The 20274-nt window shown below is 43.5% G+C and overlaps 1 protein-coding gene across 2 annotated transcripts in view; it reads left to right on the top strand.

The window, feature by feature from the left end:
* The window catches only part of hipk2 (homeodomain interacting protein kinase 2), a 68332-nt gene extending 48342 nt beyond the window's left edge, over nt 1-19990 (top strand). The window contains exons 4-15 of one of the 2 annotated variants that reach the window (XM_085461254.1): nt 435-554; nt 1830-1916; nt 5117-5301; nt 5423-5585; nt 7562-7691; nt 8106-8227; nt 11084-11214; nt 12170-12352; nt 12495-12818; nt 13291-13535; nt 13648-13808; nt 13975-19990. In XM_085461254.1, coding sequence (XP_085317380.1) covers nt 435-554; nt 1830-1916; nt 5117-5301; nt 5423-5585; nt 7562-7691; nt 8106-8227; nt 11084-11214; nt 12170-12352; nt 12495-12818; nt 13291-13535; nt 13648-13808; nt 13975-14439 — 2316 coding nt within the window. In that variant the 3' untranslated portion in view covers nt 14440-19990. Of the gene's footprint in view, nt 1-434; nt 555-1829; nt 1917-5116; nt 5302-5422; nt 5586-7465; nt 7692-8105; nt 8228-11083; nt 11215-12169; nt 12353-12494; nt 12819-13290; nt 13536-13647; nt 13809-13974 lie in introns of both variants that reach the window. The other variant, XM_085461253.1, reaches the window with a different exon arrangement.
* The last annotated feature ends 284 nt before the right edge of the window (nt 19991-20274 follow it).

The following is a 20274-nucleotide window of genomic DNA, read 5'->3' as shown; positions in this document are numbered from 1 at the left end:
GTGCTTGGGAAGGTGGGACGCGTCTCCCTGAAATCCCCCTGACAGCGCTTGATGATTCTTGCGCAGCCTCCCTGTTTATCTGAACAGATGCCACAGAGCCACTTGTCCAATTAGTGCAGCCCCTGTGCTCCAAAGCAAGACATTGTCGCGTTCCTCTCTCGCTATCGCTCAGATGAGGCACAGTGGGGACACCTTGAACAAGTTGTGCTCCATCTCCATCTCCAACAAGCTCTTCTGATTTCTCACAAAACCAAAAACTTACCCCCGCCTCATTTACAAGTCTCAAACCTCTTAAGCTGAGGTCATGTTTGGCTGCCATGTATACTTCTATTGGAGTAGTTAAAGTCAGCCTCCATTTTCAAACTGCCGAAAGAACATCTGTCCTTATGTGAAACTGTAAAATGTGCTTTTTTTTGTCCTCCTCTGTTTTGCAGATCAGGTACATCTCACAGACACAAGGTCTGCCTGCAGAGTACCTGTTGAGTGCAGGGACAAAGACCACAAGGTTCTTCAATAGAGATCCGGACTCCACCTACCCTCTCTGGAGACTAAAGGTACATTTGCACACACACGTACAAGCTGTAGTTATTATTCCAGAAACTCTGGTTACACCACGAGCCCTGTAGTTAGCTATAAACACAGTGAGAGGGTAATAAGAGCAAAATAGATCTGCGTGAGAGGATTTGGCAAATAAAAAGCCAGTCTGATGAATGTAGCTTGGAGGGTTTCTGCTCTAAACAGCTCCCATTGTCCTTTAATGTAGGCCAATCAATAAAGAGCTCCACTCTTTACTTTTTTTTACCCTCATTAACTTAATTTAAACTATGTGCCACACACATAGAGTTCTTTACTGTACTGACCTGCAAATGCTGACACATCTCTGCAGGGTTTGTTGATATTTTTACGCTGCCTGTTCTTGTACCTCAGATTAATATTTTTCAGCTGAATGCATTTGTTATTATTTAAAAAAAGGGTCCCGGTGGCTTACAGCAGCGATTCACAACAACTGTTCGCTAGGACTGGCCATTTAATGAACATACATAGTGAGTTAGTGTGCATGTTGCCAGGTCAGACTGCTGCCAGGTAGAAGTTTTTCCAAGTTTCTGCTGCATGTGGGAATGTAAGAAGTCTTCTCGGAAAAGCTGTTATGATCTATGGGCGTACAAAGCTTGTTAAAAAAAACAAACAATCATTGTCAGTTTAAAGAAGTGTGTTTTAAGTTCATAACAATAAAAGCTGACAGGAGCATTGTAGGGAAGATACAAACATGGAGTAGAAACTCGCACTCGACATGACATCACAGCTTTAGCTCCTCGTGATTTTCTGGTGTCTTTGGCATGTGGAAAAATCAAACGTCAAGGCTTCTTTTTTCTCCGCCATGAGGAGCGACTGCACATCTTTAATTTGACCATGGCGTGTTTTTCCATGTAGCAGCAGCTGCTCTGCTTAGCTGACTGTGATTTTTAAAAAAAATGTGTGTTTAGTGTCGAGGTTTCTAACCTTTTAAACAAAAAGAGCACACGTTGTTTGCTTTCTGCACATTTTCATGAAGTCAGGTGTTTGTATGTACACGTCGGTACACATGCACACCAGTGGAATATACACCGTCTCTGTGTTTGTGTCATATATTGTATACACACTCAGCGCCATCTTATTTCTCGGCTGTTAGATAAGTATTTGTGTGCTACCCCAGGGTTACTCAGAGGGTAAGCCGAGCCCTGCCACACATCAACAACAAGAGACTATAATGAGCCGAATGTAAATAGTGTGTTTCCAGAGGGGAAGTGTGATGGGATTTGAGAAGAACATCTGCTTCTTGTCTCCTGCAGACTCCAGAGGACCATGAGGGTGAAACAGGGATCAAATCCAAGGAGGCTCGCAAGTACATCTTCAATTGTTTGGATGATATGGCGCAGGTATGCTGTCTCAGTATCACAAAGCGCGACGTCTTCCTTCCCACAAATCACGCAGTAGATGTACTATTTGCTTTTGCTTTGTCTTTTGCTACAATCGTATCCACCTGTCTCGTGTTTGAGGCTTCTTTGATGGGGGTGCTCAGGTCCCGGGCCAGTTTGATCCATCACATCCTGAGAATTATCTATCAAATATTTGAAATCCCTTAAAATATTTATCTGGCCAAGGTCTGATCTCCAGCTGCAGTGTAGCTCCGCTTCTATATAGAATTTGACTGAGTGAAATGAAAGCAGCTGCTCAATGAACCCCATCCCAAACTCTGCCTCTGCTCTTCATTTTGTGTAACCACTATTTAATAACTTACAGACAGACATTTGAACTGAACATGTGGCGTGGCTGGTTAGCAGGCTCAATGTGTACAGTTTGCTTTCTTATTTAAGCTGCAGTGAGTGTAGCGTTGTGGCTGTGTTTCCACTTTGTGCATCTGCTGTACACGTAAGCATGTAGAGGGCAAGGGACTAAGATAAACCAACTAAGATACATGCACACGTTATTCCTGGACCTCCGACTAGTTTTTCAGCCTGGCTCAGTGGGTCCCACGCCATGTTGTTTCTGCATGAATCTTGTCTTCCCGTGCAGCTCTGCGTGTTACCTGTGGGAATTTGTTTATTTAGGAGATTACATAACCTCGGGAAGTGTTTAAACTAGGTGTGATATGTATAAAGAAAAACACTGCAAATTGAGACAGCTATATATAATGCCTCTCTGTAACTGAGCATGAATTTGTCTCTCCGTGGTGGAAAAGTTCACATGTAGCCATGACATTTTGATAGGACATGCCTGACAGTGGCTGATAGCGAGCGTTGTTGTGTTCACCCTCACTTGGCTAAATACTGGTTCTGCTGGCAGATATGGCAGTGGTGATAAAAATTACAGTGATTTTCCCAGGCCTTTCAAATCTCTCATAGTACTCTGTCGTCATCATGCGCCTTGATTATATCTCTGATAATGACTAGCTGAGAGTTATGAGGAATTTTTCATTTATTTATTTGCTTTTGAATTATGGTCATTCCCAACCAGCAGCCCTTTGGAATCTGCCCATATGGATACGCAACACATGTATCTGCTTAACTGATGGAGACAATTATGGTTGTCCACTAGTGCCCAGGGCCGCTGTCAGGCCTGTCTGGAATAACGTGCTGTCGGCTGGGGCATGATAGTATCGCTTCCTGAGAGTTTACAGTTGCCCCATACACACAAACACACGTGCAACACAGAGTTTAATGAAACCAACCTGCACTGGTATGATATCCCCTGGGTCATCTCTGTCTTCTGCGCTTCAAGCTCTGTGTCCTGTCGTCTACAACATAAACACAGCGATACAGCAGAGCTGCGCGGCTTAATGTGGGAGAAAACTGCCTATTTTGCCACCTCTCACTGTCCTGACCATATAAACAACTCAGCATTGTGGACATCTGCCTCTGCGTGTATAATGGATGATATAGCTGAAGGCCTCGCAAGACAGAGGGGCTGGGTGCCAAAAAGAGATAATGAACCTCCTTTCAGTCGTGGGAAATTTGCGGAGGGTTTAGTCACAAGTATATCTAATTTGAGTAAATCAGACACCAACTTACAACAGATGCAGGACCCCACAAGGGGGCTGATGTAGATGGAAGGAAGGCCAAAAGTACTTGTAAATGGATTCATTTTGATCTGCAGTCCTTCAGTATCTCTACTGGTGCAAGTCAAGCTGCACAGAAGGAAGAGGAACGTGGTCTTCATCTAATCTTTATTATATTTTAATACATATCCTTTCCTCAACCACTCAACCTAGTAGTTAAAGATGAAACTACACATTATGGCTGTGTAGATGGCAGGCCCGCATACAGCAGGATGCCTTGCTCCACATTTCCTGAGGCAGTGGTTGACATCTGCCATCCCTGCCCTCACTCCGGAGTCATGTCAGAGCTTCCACGGCACAGATGTGTTTCCATTAACAACCACTGACGTGCAATGCCGACCACGTTAGATGAAGCCCCGCCTTTTTTTTCATTCTTTTTATAAGTTTTCATTTTCATTGTTATGGAAAGTCAACAAATTATACCGGTATCTTTTCTATCTAATAAATTCACATATCTTAATTCACCGGGTGGTGAAAAAAAATGCTTCTTCTTATCCAGTTTGATTATTGTGCCACCAAACTATATACATTTCCCCAAAGTCATCTATTCCACGAGCGGAGGACGGCGTGATTATTTCTCACCTCATTCTGCAGATTACTCCTTTATCACAGTCAGTGGAGATGGCAAGCAGAGAGGACTGGTTACAGAACCTGAATAAGCTGCATAGAGAAAAAGAATTGAATCAGATTAGCGGTGTTGACTGGCAGCACATCTGATAGCCCTTAGAGCAGGCCTACAGATAAAGGTTGCATCTTTATGAAAAACAGGCCGACTACCACTGCACGGGCAGTCACAGCAAACAGGGCTTGCCTGTCTTTGTCCTCCTTCTTTGCCTAAGATCAGACTTGCTATATATCACGACCTTGCTTTGCTCTCCGTTTATTCCTCACCTTACGTGACAACCCAGAAGTAGAGCTAAACATCAGCACTGGTTCACCGCTTCAAAAAAATCGAATTCTGCTGACCATGTAGCTTTTCATTAAAGCGGGAATCCGCTGCTTTGCCCAGTATTTATCCACAACCTAAGCCGCAATGTTTATTAGAGATGAAGCAACATGATGTTCCGAGGCAGATTCTCAGACTCCCCTCAGACCGTATTTAGGTTAAGTTGTCCCACGTCAGCTTTTTCAGATCTATTCGCAAAACGGTGTCCTGTGTGAAAGGCCTGTTTACTGGTTACCCATCGCCAGTGTTTATTTGGTCCGTGTTTTTTTGTTTGTTTTCACATCTCAGGAATAGATAAAAATCTCAGAGAAGGCGCCAGCCTGGGGATATTTCAAGTCCTGCTATGAATACCAGTACAAATGTTTATAATGCCGCTAAGGTGCAAGGTTATCACTAAACTCCACGACACACAAACTGACACCCAAACGTATGAGGCCTTGTGGGTATTAATAGGTTCCCCTATGGGAATAAGCTGTGGGAGAGATTTTTCTGTCATCTGCAAGCACATTAGATCCTTGAAAATGGAGAAGTGTTTGAAATGCTAAATGTCTGCTCGGTTTGCTTTGTGCCTCCAGGTAAACATGACGTCAGATCTGGAGGGGAGCGACATGCTGGCAGAGAAGGCCGACAGGAGGGAGTTCATCGACTTGTTAACCAAGATGCTGACCATCGATGCAGACAAGAGGATCACCCCGGTCGAAACACTCAACCACCCTTTTGTCACTATGTCTCATCTCCTTGATTTCCCGCACAGCACACAGTACGAGCCCAACAAGCCCTGTTGTTGTTGTTTATAGAATTATCATTTTGAACATCTGCCACTGTCATCAGACACAGTGCTCATGCCTCGTCTGTCTCCCTCACTCTCTCTGTCCGCGCAGTGTGAAGTCGTGCTTCCAAAATATGGAGATCTGTAAGCGTCGCGTCAACATGTACGACACAGTCAACCAGAGCAAGACACCCTTTATCACCCATGTGGCCCCCAGCACCTCCACCAACCTCACTATGACCTTCAACAACCAGCTGAACACTGTGCACAGCCAGGTAAGAGTGAGCCAAAAGAAAACCACTGTCACTCTCCTACTATGTAGATACAAATCAGTAAATAACCGAAGCTGTAGTTTATTGTATTTGCGTGATAGGTCCCAGTACGGAACCTTCAAAATAAAAGCATAGAACATAGAATGGAGCATGCAGAGTAAGTGCCCCAATCAATAATTAATGCAGAGCCAAAAATATCAAACGGTCACTATCAAACAGGGCTGTTGAGCTGAATATTGACATCTTAGAAACGCAGCTGTTTGCGCCTTTGTTCTATTTTTTTATGTCTGTTCTTCCTGTTTTTCTGTACTTATCCATGTTTGCTGCTTTGGTGCATGCATATCTGTTTGCCTGCATTTTGTCTGTGCCCCAGGTCCTGTGGGATTGTCACAAAGTGCTGATTACACACATGACAAGCCACACTTCCTGCTTGCCTTGCATTCTGGGGCTTTCAGGCCTTAAGAATCCCTTTACCAGGCTTCCTCTCTCTTTCCCCTCTCACTCCTGTCCTCCTCTGTCTCCTCTTCTTTCCTTCCATTTCCCCGGGTTGAGCCTGTGGTGCTTTACCGCTTCGCTCGCGTATGGTCTGTGAATCGAAACTGCTGACTTCTGGCTTCTGCCGGAATCACCAAGCGTCTGGTTGCAAGGTTTTCCAGATTGTGCTTAGTTACAACTCTTGCTCCCCCCCCAACCCTCTCTTTAGTAAACAGAGTTCTTTATCACCAACCATATCGAGCCAGCTCACACTGAGTGGAATGCGACAAAAACCCAATCTTGCTGTGATTTAAATGAATTAACATTCCCTCAGCTTGTCTTTTCTGCGCCTGGCTCTGAGGGCGTATGGACATAGTTAAGTTAGTGATTTATTCAGCTTGATTCAGTTGCAAGACTAGAATGCATCTGGGCTGTATTTTGCTTGTTTATGATGAATGCCACAGTGCCATATTGATTCTGTTCTCTCTCCTGGTGTTCATCAAAGACGCTAAAGAGAGCAAATGAAAACTGAAAGCACCGTCTTTGTATTTCCCTCCATCCCGACATACACCTAATGAAGGGCTAAAATTAGACGTGTCTTGTGGAGCATATACTGCTTACAAGCTGAGCAAATGGTGTCTCTTAAAAGCATTTGTTTGTATCCAGGATGTTCCCAGGCAGTCTTCGTAATCCACATGCCTTATTAATGGTCAAGACATGCTGGAGTTACCTAAGCTTACGTAATTATACAATGACTGTTGGCTGTTAAATATTGCTTCTGTCATGCATAATTGATTTGGAGGGTAGATAGTGAAGCCGTGATATGAAATGTCAAATTTGGCTGCAGCGTATTATATTGGCCTATTATTAGTCTGTATCATTTGCATTTAAACTGGCTTTATGTCTTTATGACTTAAACACTCACAATTTAAGCAAAGAGAGACGTTCATGCTGCCGTGTGGTTCACGCTTATGGCAAACTGGGACATGCAAAGCATCAAAAAATGAAGTGTACTGTCAGAGTGGATTTCCTGTCCAGCCTCGTCTGGGTCCGTGCGCTGATCATTCTCTGCTCTGGTGACATTTTGTTCATTGATGGTTGATTATTCTTGGAACTGATTGCACCTCTGCTCACATTCTTTCTTTCCCTCTAATTAATCAAATCAACAGTCTGAATATTTTAAGGCATGTTTAAATCATACACCCAATTTTCTCATTCTTTCATCTGTGGCTCCCTGTCTGTCTCCTTTTGAGCTGGTTGTTGTTTGCATTTTAATGTTTCAGTTATTTTGTTTACATTGTTCCTTTTCATTTAGCCTTTCTATCCTTGGAGCTCATCCTTTCTTCCCTGTCACTCCCATTAGTACCTCCACTTTCATGATTTTTATTTTGGTCCAATCATTCCTTTAGGCCACCAACCTGGCTCCCTCCTCCACCAACAATGCCACCCTTTCCTTTTCAAGTCCTGATGTCTCCATACTAAACTACCAATCTACACTCTACCAGCCCTCCGCTGCCTCCATGGCAGCCGTGGCCCAGAGGAGCATGCCCCTGCAGCCTGGGGCTCCTCAGCTCTGCGCTGCCCGGCCTGACCCCTTCCAGCAGGCGCTCATAGTCTGCCCACCTGGATTCCAAGGTGAGGAGGTCTTGCAGTCCATAAATTGCATAAATTCAAAAAAATCCGATTTCTGGTCAGAGACAGTGTTTCACTGCACAAACAGTCTTCTTTTACTTGCTTGTCTTTTTGTTTTTCAGCACACAGGCAGTGTCAGTCATAGCATTCAAACTGTGATTCACTGATAACTAGAGGCAATTAATCATTTGCGCAAATTTAATAGAATTATTTTTATTCTTTTCCATAACTGCTGCTTTTTTAGTTTTTCCTATATCAAACTGAACAGAACGCATACTTGTCAGGCACACTGTGAGCATGTATACCACATTTGATCTTTTGGAATTTATTTTGAAAATACTGTAGCAACATTATTTATAGGTGACAGATTTTCTTGTTTGTTGACATCCTCCATGCTTTTGCTTTATTTATGCACAGGGCTGCAGGCATCCCCTTCCAAGCACACCAGTTACTCCGTGCGGATGGAGAATGCTGTTCCCATAGTGACGCAGGCCCCTGGTGCCCAGCCTCTGCAGATTCAACCTGGCCTCCTTACACAGGTAGGCACTTTTAAGTATCGCAGAAAACGAACTAATAGAGTTTGAATCTTAACAGAGAGAGTGCCTGTCAGGGACATTTATGAACTTTGAACTGTTCACATTCAAACAAAGCCCTCTGCTTTCCTTTTTAATAAGTCTTCACTAAGAATAGTATCTATCGATGGAGGATGGAAATCACTTGATGTTCTTGACCCTGCCCCTGCTGGCAGCTGTTTTTCCTGAGTGCATTCAGGCGAGCTTTCCTGTGCCTTGCTCGCTCTCTCCCTCTCTCTCTTTCGCTCACTTCCTCTCTTCTCTCTCTCCTCTCTTCATCTGCCCCTGCTCTCCTGGAGGCTGAGGCTGCTACGGTCTGATGCACTCAAAGGCAGGAGCCTTTCACACAGAGAAGGCCTTTACCAGAGCCTCCACGGTGGGGCTGGAGCTTTAGCTGTTAATATACAGTTGTTGCAAGTAGCAGAATAACTGTGCATCACTCTCTGCACACAGACAGTAGTAGCCACGCCACCTCTTTCCCTATGGAAATTTCCATGAAGGCTTTAAATATCCCTGAGAATCCAGGGAGTTTGAAGCACTCCCTTATCTCCAGTTAATCATGCAGCAGGCAGGCAAGCAGGCAGCAAAGCGGTGTGTATGTGTGTGCACATGCCTGTGTTTTCTATGGTGGGTTAATCTGTCAGATACCAAATGGTGATTAGCTCCACGGCTGCTTCCAAGTCAGGCGCTCCAAATTACAGGCCTCAGAGGATCCTCGGAGGTCAGGGTAAGCTTGGATCAGGCTTTGCATGACCAGAGGACTCACAGCATCGCAAGAATGGGTATCGTGGATATATAAAATAATAACAAAAACGTGAGAGACACGACTTATGTCACAGTAAGGATAATGTCAGTTATATTAATTATCGTATCACGTGTGGCTTGCACATTGCAGCCGTGTTCTGCAGGTGTTCAATATACCCTCTGTGCGCACACATGTTAAACAAAGACAGGCAATAGTTAACGCAAGCAGATGTTTTATATAGGCCAGCAAACAGCACACCTAATAACTGGGTGTGTGGTGTGTGTTTTTCTCTGTGTTTATTCCTTTACTGTGGGGGGTCTCCGAGGCTTAGCGGAGTCGTTTCTTTGCCTCTTGCGTGCGTTCTCCCACCTACCTATGACTTTATCCGCCTACGTTTTAATGTCATCCGTGGACCCTTTGCCAACATCGCACCCTTGCAAGTTTAGCCCCCAAGCACCTATGTGTGCAGACAGAGAGACCAGAGTGAAGGAGGCTCCAAGCAGGGAGGCAGGAAAACCAGCAGGACCTTTATCTGGAGCAGGAATGCAGAAAATGTGGAAACAATTGGGAGTAAGAGCTGGGGCTCTGAAAGCCCTGAGGTGACAAAGGGTTTTCACCCAGGGAGTGTAGGTTGAGGTGGGAGGCGTTTGGGCCACTGATAGCGATGGTAGGCCTTGAGTTGAAAGAAAATGGTCTCTTAACTGGGTTACCATTTCAGGGCAGACAGGCTGGTTACACAACGCAGACGCCTAGTGAGAGAGGGATATAGAGTACCAGGAATGGAGATAGAGAGAGGAGGAGGAGCGGGAGATGGATGGATGTATTAGAAGCCTCTTAATGGCATGTTGATAAAAGACCTTGGATGTGGTCTTAGATGTAAAGACCATCTCCAGCTCCAGAATGTTCCATTAGAGATGTCAGTCATCGGTACACAGACCAGGCAGCTCTGCTAGCCTGCAGATGCCCCCCTGCAGCACTGGACTTTGCAACCTGCCTCAGATGAAAACAATTCAACTGCAACCACACTTCAAAACAGAACGGCTATTTTGTGTTAAAATATGACAGAAACAACCAGATCAAAGCAAATGTTGATGAGAAAATGAAGATAAAGGTAAAAATACAGTCGTCATATGCTTTGCGTGTGGATTTGTGCCTCTTGTTCTCTTTCTCTTCTCTCCGTCTTTCCCTAGTTAAATGTGTGTGTGTGTGTGTGTGTGTGTGTGTGTGTGTGTGTGTGTGTGTGTGTGTGTGTGTGTGTGTGTGTGTGTGTGTGTGTGTGTGTGTGTGTGTGTGCTGCAGCACATAGTGATGCCGTTGTAAATAGATGTGCAAATGGTATTAAAGGAACAATTCATTAGCCCTGACATTAAAGTGCTAATCAATAGAACTGCATTAAACTATTAGGCTTACACACACAGTAACACACAAACGTGTTCAGGCATGCAGGCGCACATACTCATCTTGGCACATCTCGGAGCGTAGCTTGCCTGATAGTCCTCTCGTTCTGCATCAGAAATACAAAGTAGCCTCTTTCAGAGCAGCTTGAATAGATTCTAAGACTTTAATTAGAACATTGGTCAAGTCAAAGACATAATCACACTAAAACCATAAAGACGCATGCATGCATACACTTACTCCGTCATACACGGGCACACAAACAAAGGAGCTGCTGTACATTTTTATTAAGTCCTGGTCTTATCTCTTTTGTCGATGGATGTCTCCTTGAGGCTCGCAGAGTTCACATTCAATGTGCCTATGAGCCAGTTTAAACCATCTGTTACGCACTTTTGAAAAGACGCTGTCATTTATCACGACAGGCTCAAACTAATCGCCAAGTACAACGAGTCTCCTTTGTTCTTATGCTTAAAATGTTGTGTGAACGAGCATTTAAATCCATACAATGTAAACAAAAAGCGGGACTTCCTGTCCTGTGACATGATTCCTAAAATTAAAAATAAATAAATAAATAATGACTTGGACATGTCGTTACGTGGCAGCTGACTGTTTTTCTTTCTCCCCTTTTTCCTGACCTTTAAATCTTTGTTTACCCTCCAACTCATTTTTCTCTCCTTCTTCAGCAGGCCTGGCCGAGCGGCACCCAGCAGATCCTGCTGCCTCCAGCCTGGCAGCAGCTCACGCACACCTCAGTCCAACACGCCACTGTCATCCCTGACTCCATGAGCAGCACACAGACCCTCGCCAACTGGAGGTGAAGAACAGTGTTTTTTGTTTGCTTTAGCTTTTATTGCTTTGATTTTGCAGGACAATGAATATTGAGGTCAACACTTTTTAACCTACATTTTTTCTCAAGGATTCTATTGAACTAAAAACAAATGTAATAAGCTGACACTTTCAAATCAAAGCACTCATCCCCACTGTCTGTAGCTCAATTTACGGATATTGACAGGACAGATAAAACAAAAAAGAAATAGTGTATATAGGCTTTAAGAACAAGTAGTCGTTTACGGCTTAAATCAGTCCAAATATGTTATGAAAATATGCATGAGACCAATTCATGAGGAAGCCTGTACTTGTGTGACAAGTCTTCTATCTTCAATTTTATAAGAGCAGATTTACCTCAGGGAGATGGCATATATATGCATGTAGCGAAATCTTATCAAGTATAGCCTGTCACTGTGATGACTTGATAAATGGATGGATAGATGGGAGAATGCAACCCAAGGGAGATAAGGGGGATGCAGGTATATAACGTGTCTGTGTGGATGGCTGCTGCAGCCATGTATGCTCAGATTCATTCTAAGCTGTCCATCTGTGACAAGACAACCCCCTCCCTGTGTCGCCCTCCCTTCCTGTCCAGTGGCAGCTCTGTTGTCCTCAGAGAGACGATTGGGAAAGTGTCGCACTTCCTCTGCAGAGCTATCGCTCCACAGCTGCTGGTGTCAGCTCCTCTGCCCTCCCTCCTTGCTCTCTCTCTCTCATTTATCCCCTTTCCTCCTCCTCTAGAAAAGTTTACTGCTGCCACCTGCTGGCTTAATTAGGAAGTACTTATCCAGTCTTTCTTATCCCCTGGAAATGTCAGATTTGACTGATTGATGTGTTCGTTTGTTTGCTTTAGTATTTCGTACATTGCTAGGATGCTTTACCTGAAGATTCCTTATTGTTTTTAACGTTGTGGTAACATAAAATTGTATTTTAAATTACAGGAATTCCCACCCACATGGCAGCCATTATAATCCCATCATGCAGCAGCCAGCCTTGCTGGCTGGCCACGTCACCCTCCCATCCAACCAGACACTCAATGTGGGAGTGGCACATGTTATGAGGAAGCCCTCAACCAATAACAACTCCTCTTCCAAAAAGAACAAACAGCACCAGATGTCTGGCAGGTACCTAAAGTCTCAGGTCATCATAGATCTTTATAAATCTTCATACTGGAAGCTAACGATTGTTACCAAAGGTCACATCTCCAGCATCTGCTTGTTTTGCCCTCTATAGCCACTCACTCTCTCATCTCTGTCTTTCCTTAAGGAACATGTCAACCAACGAGGTCTCATCCTCTCAAGTGGTGCTGTCTCCACAGCGCTCAAAGCGGGTGAAGGAGAATACGCCCCCGCGTTGCGCTGTGCTACAGAATGGCTCGACCTCTAACTGTCCGCCCACGCAAGGGTGTGGGGGTGGAGGGTGGGGGGCTAGTGAAACAGAGCAGGCTTCCAGCACCACTCGAGACCATCAGCACCAGCACAACGTCCCCAGACAGACGATCGTCATCCCCGACACACCCAGCCCTGCTGTCAGCATCATCACCATCAGCAGCGACACAGACGAGGAAGACGACCACAAACAAAACAATAGGTCAGTGCTGTTTAGCACACTTACAGGTTAGCGTTTGTTGTTACTGTGAATCTTTACTGAGCTTCTTGTGCAATATGAATTTCCCTAATAATCACATCACAAAGGGCTGTAGTCTTAGATCATCCAGGATAAAGACAGCAAAAAACATGGAACACATCTGCTTTAAGTTAGCTGGATGGAGATGTGTTTCCTGGCATTTCGAAGCCAATTTTCTATCATGTTAACAAATGCTAATCTCTTTGATGTATTTTGTGATATGCTATACACTAAAACTAAGTAAAAGTGAAGAAGTCAGAAGGGAATTCAATTTACCCTGCAAACCAACTTCGGAGTAAGGCATTTACATTTATTTGTCAATAAATCCAATTAACATTAGAATGTAGTAACAGTTATTAGCTTCAAATATATTACCAGCATCGATAAAACATTACCAGTAACTGTGTTCTTTCTGCTTCGCTTCTATTTTTCCCAGCTCATCTTCTAAGCAGAGAAAGAATGTCATCAGCTGTGTGACGGTCCATGATTCACCAGAGTCCTATTGCTCCAGCAACAACAGTCCCTATACGGTTGAGTCGAGACCCCCTAACAACAACAGCTATGACACAAAGACCACCATCCTGGACAACTACAACAATGGAAACCCTCGCACCATCATCATCCCCCCTCTCAAAACCCAGAACAGTGAGGTCCTGAATGAGTGTGAGCGTCTGATGCCAGGTAAATGACAGATTTCTTGCAAAACATGGCCTCAATCATTGGATAGATCATCTGTTATGTGTTTATAGCTGCTCCTTTCCAATTCAGCAAATCTGTATCCTTTCCTGTGCAGATGCAATGAACCATCAGAATTCAGCTTACAAGTTCAAATCCACCAATGGAGTGGTGCCTGGCAATAATCACATAGCCGGGGGTGTAACTGGAGGCGGGTCCTACCGACAGCAGCGCTCAGGGCCACACCCCCTCCAGCAGCAGCCTCTCAATCTCAGCCAGGTACAGTGAGAAGGTTCAACTATTGGGAACTTGTTATATTTACTATAACAATAATATCACTCGCACCTTATAAGGTCATATATGGTTCATATCTGATTAGCTTGGCTAAAGAAAGGGGAAAATCCACCCACTGACACTACTTAATCTCTGTCATCCCCTCATTCAGGCCCAGCAGCACATGGTAGCCGAGCGTAACGGAGGACATCGGCGCCAGCAGGCCTACATCACTCCTAACATTGCCGCTCAAGCCCCGTACTCCTTCCATCACAATAGCCCCTCTCACACAGGCAACGTTCACCCACATCTGGCTGCTACGCACCTCCCTAGCCAGCCCCATCTCTACACCTACGCAGCTCCTGCTGCTCTGGGTTCTACCAGCACTGTGGCTCACCTGGTGGCGTCACAGAGCTCGGCACGCCACGCGGTCCAGCACGGAAGCTATCCACCAAGCATCGTCCACCAGGTTCCAGTTAGCATGGGCCACCGTGTGCTGCCCTCGCCCACCCTGCACCACAGCCAGTACCAGGCCCAGTTCGCTCACCAGGCCTACATCAGCGCCTCGCCCGCCTCCACTGTCTACACTGGATACCCCCTGAGCCCCACCAAGGTGAACCAGTACCCTTACCTCTAGAGAAGACACTGACTGACACTGGAGAGCCTGACCCAGCGCTGCTGCTCCTTTCCTCAGCCTCAGCCCAACAAGAGCCCCGTCAACATCCCCAACATCTTCCCCTCGACCTCAGACGCAAACAGAGACAGAGGAACTTGCAATCCTCCTGAAACTGTCATGTATAACTTGAAGACATAACGACAGAGAGCAAAAGAAAAAAATATGATTCACAGCCTTTCTAGAAGGAAAAGTTTGGAGTTGAATTTTCGAGGGATTCAGTTCAAGAAATTTTGTTTTCTTTTTTTTTTCCTTGAAAGGGCCAGTTTCTGCTTTCATTTGCCTATTCTTTACTTTAATAAGTCTCATTCGTTTTACAGGGAAGCGTGGAGAAGGCCTTTTGAGGCAGCGGATGTTTTCTGGTTTGTTTTTTTTGCTTTTTTATTTCCCCCTTACATTTGGGAAGTGACTGTCGAACAGGGGTTACTGACTGGAGAAATCCCGAGAAATCTGGGAAAAGGTGGAATACGGAAACCTGCTGCTCTTCAAAGAAAAAAAATATTGATGGCCTTGAACTGTCTCAGTATTTCCAAATCACTCGTGGTGTGGGGAGAATAGAAAGGCAACTCCTCCCACGCCACCTCCTCCAGCAGAGGAGGCTTCTGGAAATATAACCAAGAGAAGACAACAAACTTTTTAGTGTATTTATAGATATTTTTCCTTTCTGTTTCACCTTTATGATAATACTTCAATTTTAGGTGTCTTAGCTGGGCCCCGTTCTTAGAATGTAGCAGTCTGCACCATTTTTTTAATACGTTTTTTGTTTTCCCCGGATACCAATAGATGAATTTGTTCCTTTTTTTTTTAAATGTGATTGCACAAAGTGGTTATAATAACATAGGCATGTGCAACGTGATTGTCTGTGTGTGCTACTGTCAGCCATGCGTGTGTAGTCCACCTCCTCAAAACCCTCTTCAGTCTTTAGGTTTTGACCATTGTTTCCTCGTAGTGCCTTACAGATATAATGACACAGTTTACTTGGCTTGGATCCTGAAAGCCACAAGAGACTATAGCTATACTTAGAGACACACGTTTCCCTGATTTGACATCCTAATCGGGGCGGTTGTAGCTCTCTTCCAGGTGTAGGCTCAGCCCTTGCTGTTTCTTGTCCTTAATGACAGCGTACCGTAGATGACGAAGATTAATGTCAGAGGTTTTATCACGCCGAGCTTTTTTATTATGTGTGCATGAGATAACTTGCCTGGGGTACTTACCAAAGTCGTAGATAAATTCTTGCTACGTTTGCTGTGGATATTAATGTAAATGTGAAAATGTACAGTATAGCTGTAGCTGTAAACCTCTATCACGGTGGCACCCAAAATGTGGCTTTAGTTAGGATTTTGTTTCTTTTGAACCACGCGAGGGAAACGCGTGTCGTGATCGCAGAGCAACGATATCGGCTGAGTTTTCGTGTACAAGGAATGAGTTACAGTATAATGTTTGAGACTCAGCAGAGGCAGGTTAAGAGCTAGTCCGAGCGAAGGGCCTGACGGAAAGTGATTGTTGCCACGAGGGTGATTCTGTAAGCCTGGCTGCAGCAAAGAGACAGCGTGTTGAGGGTTGTTGAGAGAGGTACAGTGTAGGCATGAGTTAAGGGGCTGGTTGAAAGCATAGGGTCAGTTTAGCAGGGGACCGTGGAGGGCGGGGCGAAACTCTCGATTTTAAATGGGACTAAAATAGGAGCAAGTTGGCAAAGAGCAGGTTGATAGTAAACACTGAGCCCAAGCCGTAACAACATGTCCGAATGGCGTAACATTCGGACATTAATCCTTCTTTTGTTCTTTTCATTTGTTCCTCTTGTTGTTTGTTTCTGCAGCAAAGATAATTGGAAGTTGATTCACGGATGTTTTGAAGGGAACAGAAGGGAAATGTCACAGCATACACCTGGAAGGGCACATTGTGGATGGTTTGTCATCGCTGTCCGTTTGTCTTCGAACCAGGTTCACCACAGACACCGCCATGCCAGCCAGACAGGATACCCGAACACTTAGAGAACCAATAGGGCTGTCGCTTTGTGTGTTTGCTGCTTGATTTAATAGATTTCAATTTCTTGTAGCTAATAATAATGAATCTCCTTTGTCCTCTCGAACGTGGGCGCATCAGAACTGCTGGTGATTTAGTGAAAGCCTTCCCCTCTCCTTCATGGTATGCCATAGTACTTGCATTTGAAGTGATTTTTTTTCAACATCATCTTGAACTTTTTGACATGGCTGTAGTACATGTGTTTATTTTTAGAGATTGTTGCAATAATTCTTGTTGATGTTTTATCAGAGCGTGTGCGTGCGCGTGTGTGTTTTTATTATATGTCAGGCTCATTTCTGTTTTATAACCTGGGGGTTGATGTACAGTGATATTTAGTATTTTGTTGAGGTGGTTGCACCTGTGTAAAGTGTTGCAACACTGCTGAAGATGATAAGTGTTGAGTTGACGATGATCCACTGGGGGCCCTTATCGATACGTGCTCGTCTTGAGGATGCCACACCCAGGTTTGAAATCCAGCGGTCCCCCGATGGGCCCCAGAGTGGTCTTTTATCCCGGTACTTTCCTCAAAGCTCTCCCCTCCCCATCAGCTCCAGCATGCAAGCCTCGGGTCCAGGCGCTTAAAGATGTGATTACATAGTATGTTGCTGGTTACGTCGTTCGTTGTCTTTTTATTTGATATTATTTTACCTACTTAATTTCCTCTGGGTCATTGGGGCCTTAGCGCACACACACACACATAAGGGAAGTGATTTTCCATGGAAGTCTTTTAGCTCCTCTGTTATGACACAAACTACTGAAACATTCCACTGTTTTGAGGGAATTTGGCATTACCCACGCTACACTGCTGTCCAGACCCCACTCCCCCACTCTTTTCAGGATGGGGCTAATGTTGACACACTCTGACTCTTTTGCTTGTCCCACCAAAGACTTTTACAGATCGATCATGTACAGCACAGCACAGTACAAGCAATCCTCCACAGCATTGCAGACAGGCAATAACTTCTGGTCTCATCTTTAAATGCTTTACAAGTGCTTTTGAGGACATGTTGTTTCACCACCATGAAATGTATATGTGTGTACAACGTACGAATGCACGGGGAGGATTTGGCATACTTCTTGCAAACAGCACAGCTATTTGTTTCTGGACATTTAACCATTAGAAGAGCTGCAATGTGTTTGAAAGCTTTTGTTTTTTTAATGTTTCACTTTGATTTTTCCTCATATTTGGCCCCTGTTTAGATTAAATCAATAATTGTCTAAAATGATCAATTTTTCTGTTGTTGATGTTGTAGCTTTATTAGCAGTGTAAGAAAATTAATTTTAAAGGTTGCCATTGAGGAGAATGGCCCGTTAATTATTATGGAAATAATCAAAAATATACCAAGTATACCTTTAAAAGCGTGGTCACCTGCACAAAATGAATGTAATATGTGACCTGTGAGTGAAAGGCAATGGCAGGAATGGCTTTAGATCTTTCTCCGTGGGTGACCATTAGTTTCATTTCGACACCATTTGTGGCCATGCATGATGCAATAACTAAACATTTGTTCTCCAGCGAGCTCCCACATGAGACTAATTATGTAAAGTTACCGGTATCGCGAGTTGGGGATATTGAATAATCGCTATTTTCTCAAATCAAACAAACACGGTGAAAAATAACTTGATGTGTACGAAACATTTGTCTATCGTTCAGTTTCACTTAACCAATGTTTTGTGTTTTCTATGAAAAAAGAGGGGAATAAGAATATGAGCATTAATGTAGATCGAGTGACCTTACAATTACCAAAATGTGCTTAAGTAGAGTATAAAAATGTTTTCTGTTGCTGTGGTGAGTGTAGCCTTCCCAGCAACAACTTTATTCTTAAGTACTGCCTTCCAAATAACCAATAATACCTCCAAAGCTTTAAGGTGACGTTTAAATTAGAGAAAACATAAGGCAGCATCTTTCTCTCTCTCTTTATGAAGCCTGGCATTCTCCTGAGATACACTCAAACTTCCACTTTTGCCCACGGTGTCATCTCACATACTCGTCGTCCCGGAGCTTTGGAAACACTGAGAAACATTCCTGCGAGCGCGGCGCACGCAGTGCTACATTAGTCTTCTTCGAACAAACTCCTCCAAGCTGGCTCGAAGCTTAGTAAGCGAACAAGCAACCTGCAACGTCAAATCACACGCTTGTACGTCATTTGGCAAAGTCACAGCTGCTTCCCAAAGTACAAAGGAGTTTAAGGACAGGTGTTAGGTGGATAAATCACGTGCTGATGAACTATTCTGTCACCAGGAAATTCATAATCTAGTTACACGAGCATTCTTGAAGCCCTTTTGTATGTTTTTGTTGTTGTTTTGTTTTATTTTTTGGTTTTTAATATATATTTGTTATGGGGATCTGCTCCTTTTGCTGGCTATTCTTTGGGGGAATTCAGGGTAAGGTGGTCAAGGTTTGATGCCGTCACTGACACTGGCGTCAAGTTATTGAAACTTAAAAAAGTGATTTCTTTACGTACTGAGTTAAAATTCATTTGATCTGCACCAGCCGATTACCCCAATCTGCAATCTTATGAGATGTTGGGGTCCACATTGAAGAACTTTAAACATTTGGGTTATTTTACCGGAATACTTGGTAGACCAAAGCTACTACATTCAAAGATGGATTTCCTTGTTTGTCTTAATCTTAGGATCACAGTCCCTTTTGGGATCCTCGGTATAATCAAATTATAATAATCAAGTTATAGTAGTTTTAAATAACTACTCGCACAAAGAAGGCGATAATTCAGTTTGTTAACATTTTCTAAAGACCTAAGAGCGCGTCAAACCCTGACCCCCTTTTGTGTCCATTGCTGTATGGTTTATCAATGGTGTAAAATCTCATTCTTTGTCGATGAAGCTAATGTGTGCTGCAGTATTTCCTAGTATACTTCTCTGTTTATTGTCTTTTCTTATTTACTTTGGTTTATTGGGGTGTGATGTCTCATTATTTCAATCTGTTGACGTAGCGTTCAATGTATACCCTGTTCCTTAGCCTAATATTAAGTATGTTATGAGAATGGATATTTTACTGGCTTTATAGAATGTTTAAATAAATATAATAATGACAATAAGAAAAAGGATTAATTAAACCTCCTAACAAGTTGAGTACTTGCTACTAAGCGCTTGTGTTACCATTATGATGTCGTGTGCTTCTCTTAATCATTTTCGTTGTAGAAAAATGGAGTGAATTTATATTAGGCTTCGAAAAAACTAATGATAGCATTGTAAATTTTACAGGAGGATTTTAACAGACAAACAGCTTCGTCAAATAGAAGAATATAGTTATTTTAATTGTCCTCTTTACTAACTGTAGGGTGACAAGGGGCTCCCGTTGTGGTGAACTATGTTATAGCTTGTTATTCACTGTTACTTTTGATCATTTTTTCGGTCTCCGAGGTGAATCGAGTTATTAATGAGAATTTGTATGCTCACATATGCATATTGTATATGTGTAGAAATGTAATCACACTTTGTCTTGGATTTACATTAAACTGTTAAGTCACAGCATCGGTCTCCTGTTGTCTACTGTGGGGTATATGTGTGTGCATGAGTTAGGCTCATTCTTTGCACCCAGCATACTGTCTCTTGCAAAACCTCAGAATTAAGTGCAGTTTGACTGCAGTGTGTGATCTAGAATTAATTAATTAAAATGTCTGGGCATGGCTTATTGTGTATTACAATTAAACCAACATTTTATGCACAAGTTTGAAAGAAACATTTCATGTCATGCACTATATACAAAATTGGAAACCAACTTCCAGTCTGTAAAAAACATATAAAAGAGATTTT

This window comes from Copadichromis virginalis, linkage group LG7 (assembly GCF_057382275.1).
Source record: "Copadichromis virginalis isolate Kocher_CV1m ecotype Utaka linkage group LG7, C_Virginalis_male_GT1.1, whole genome shotgun sequence".
NCBI lineage: Eukaryota > Metazoa > Chordata > Actinopteri > Cichliformes > Cichlidae > Copadichromis > Copadichromis virginalis.
The sequence above is the reverse complement of the archived record's forward strand: the minus strand, read 5'-3'. Positions and strand labels throughout refer to the sequence as shown.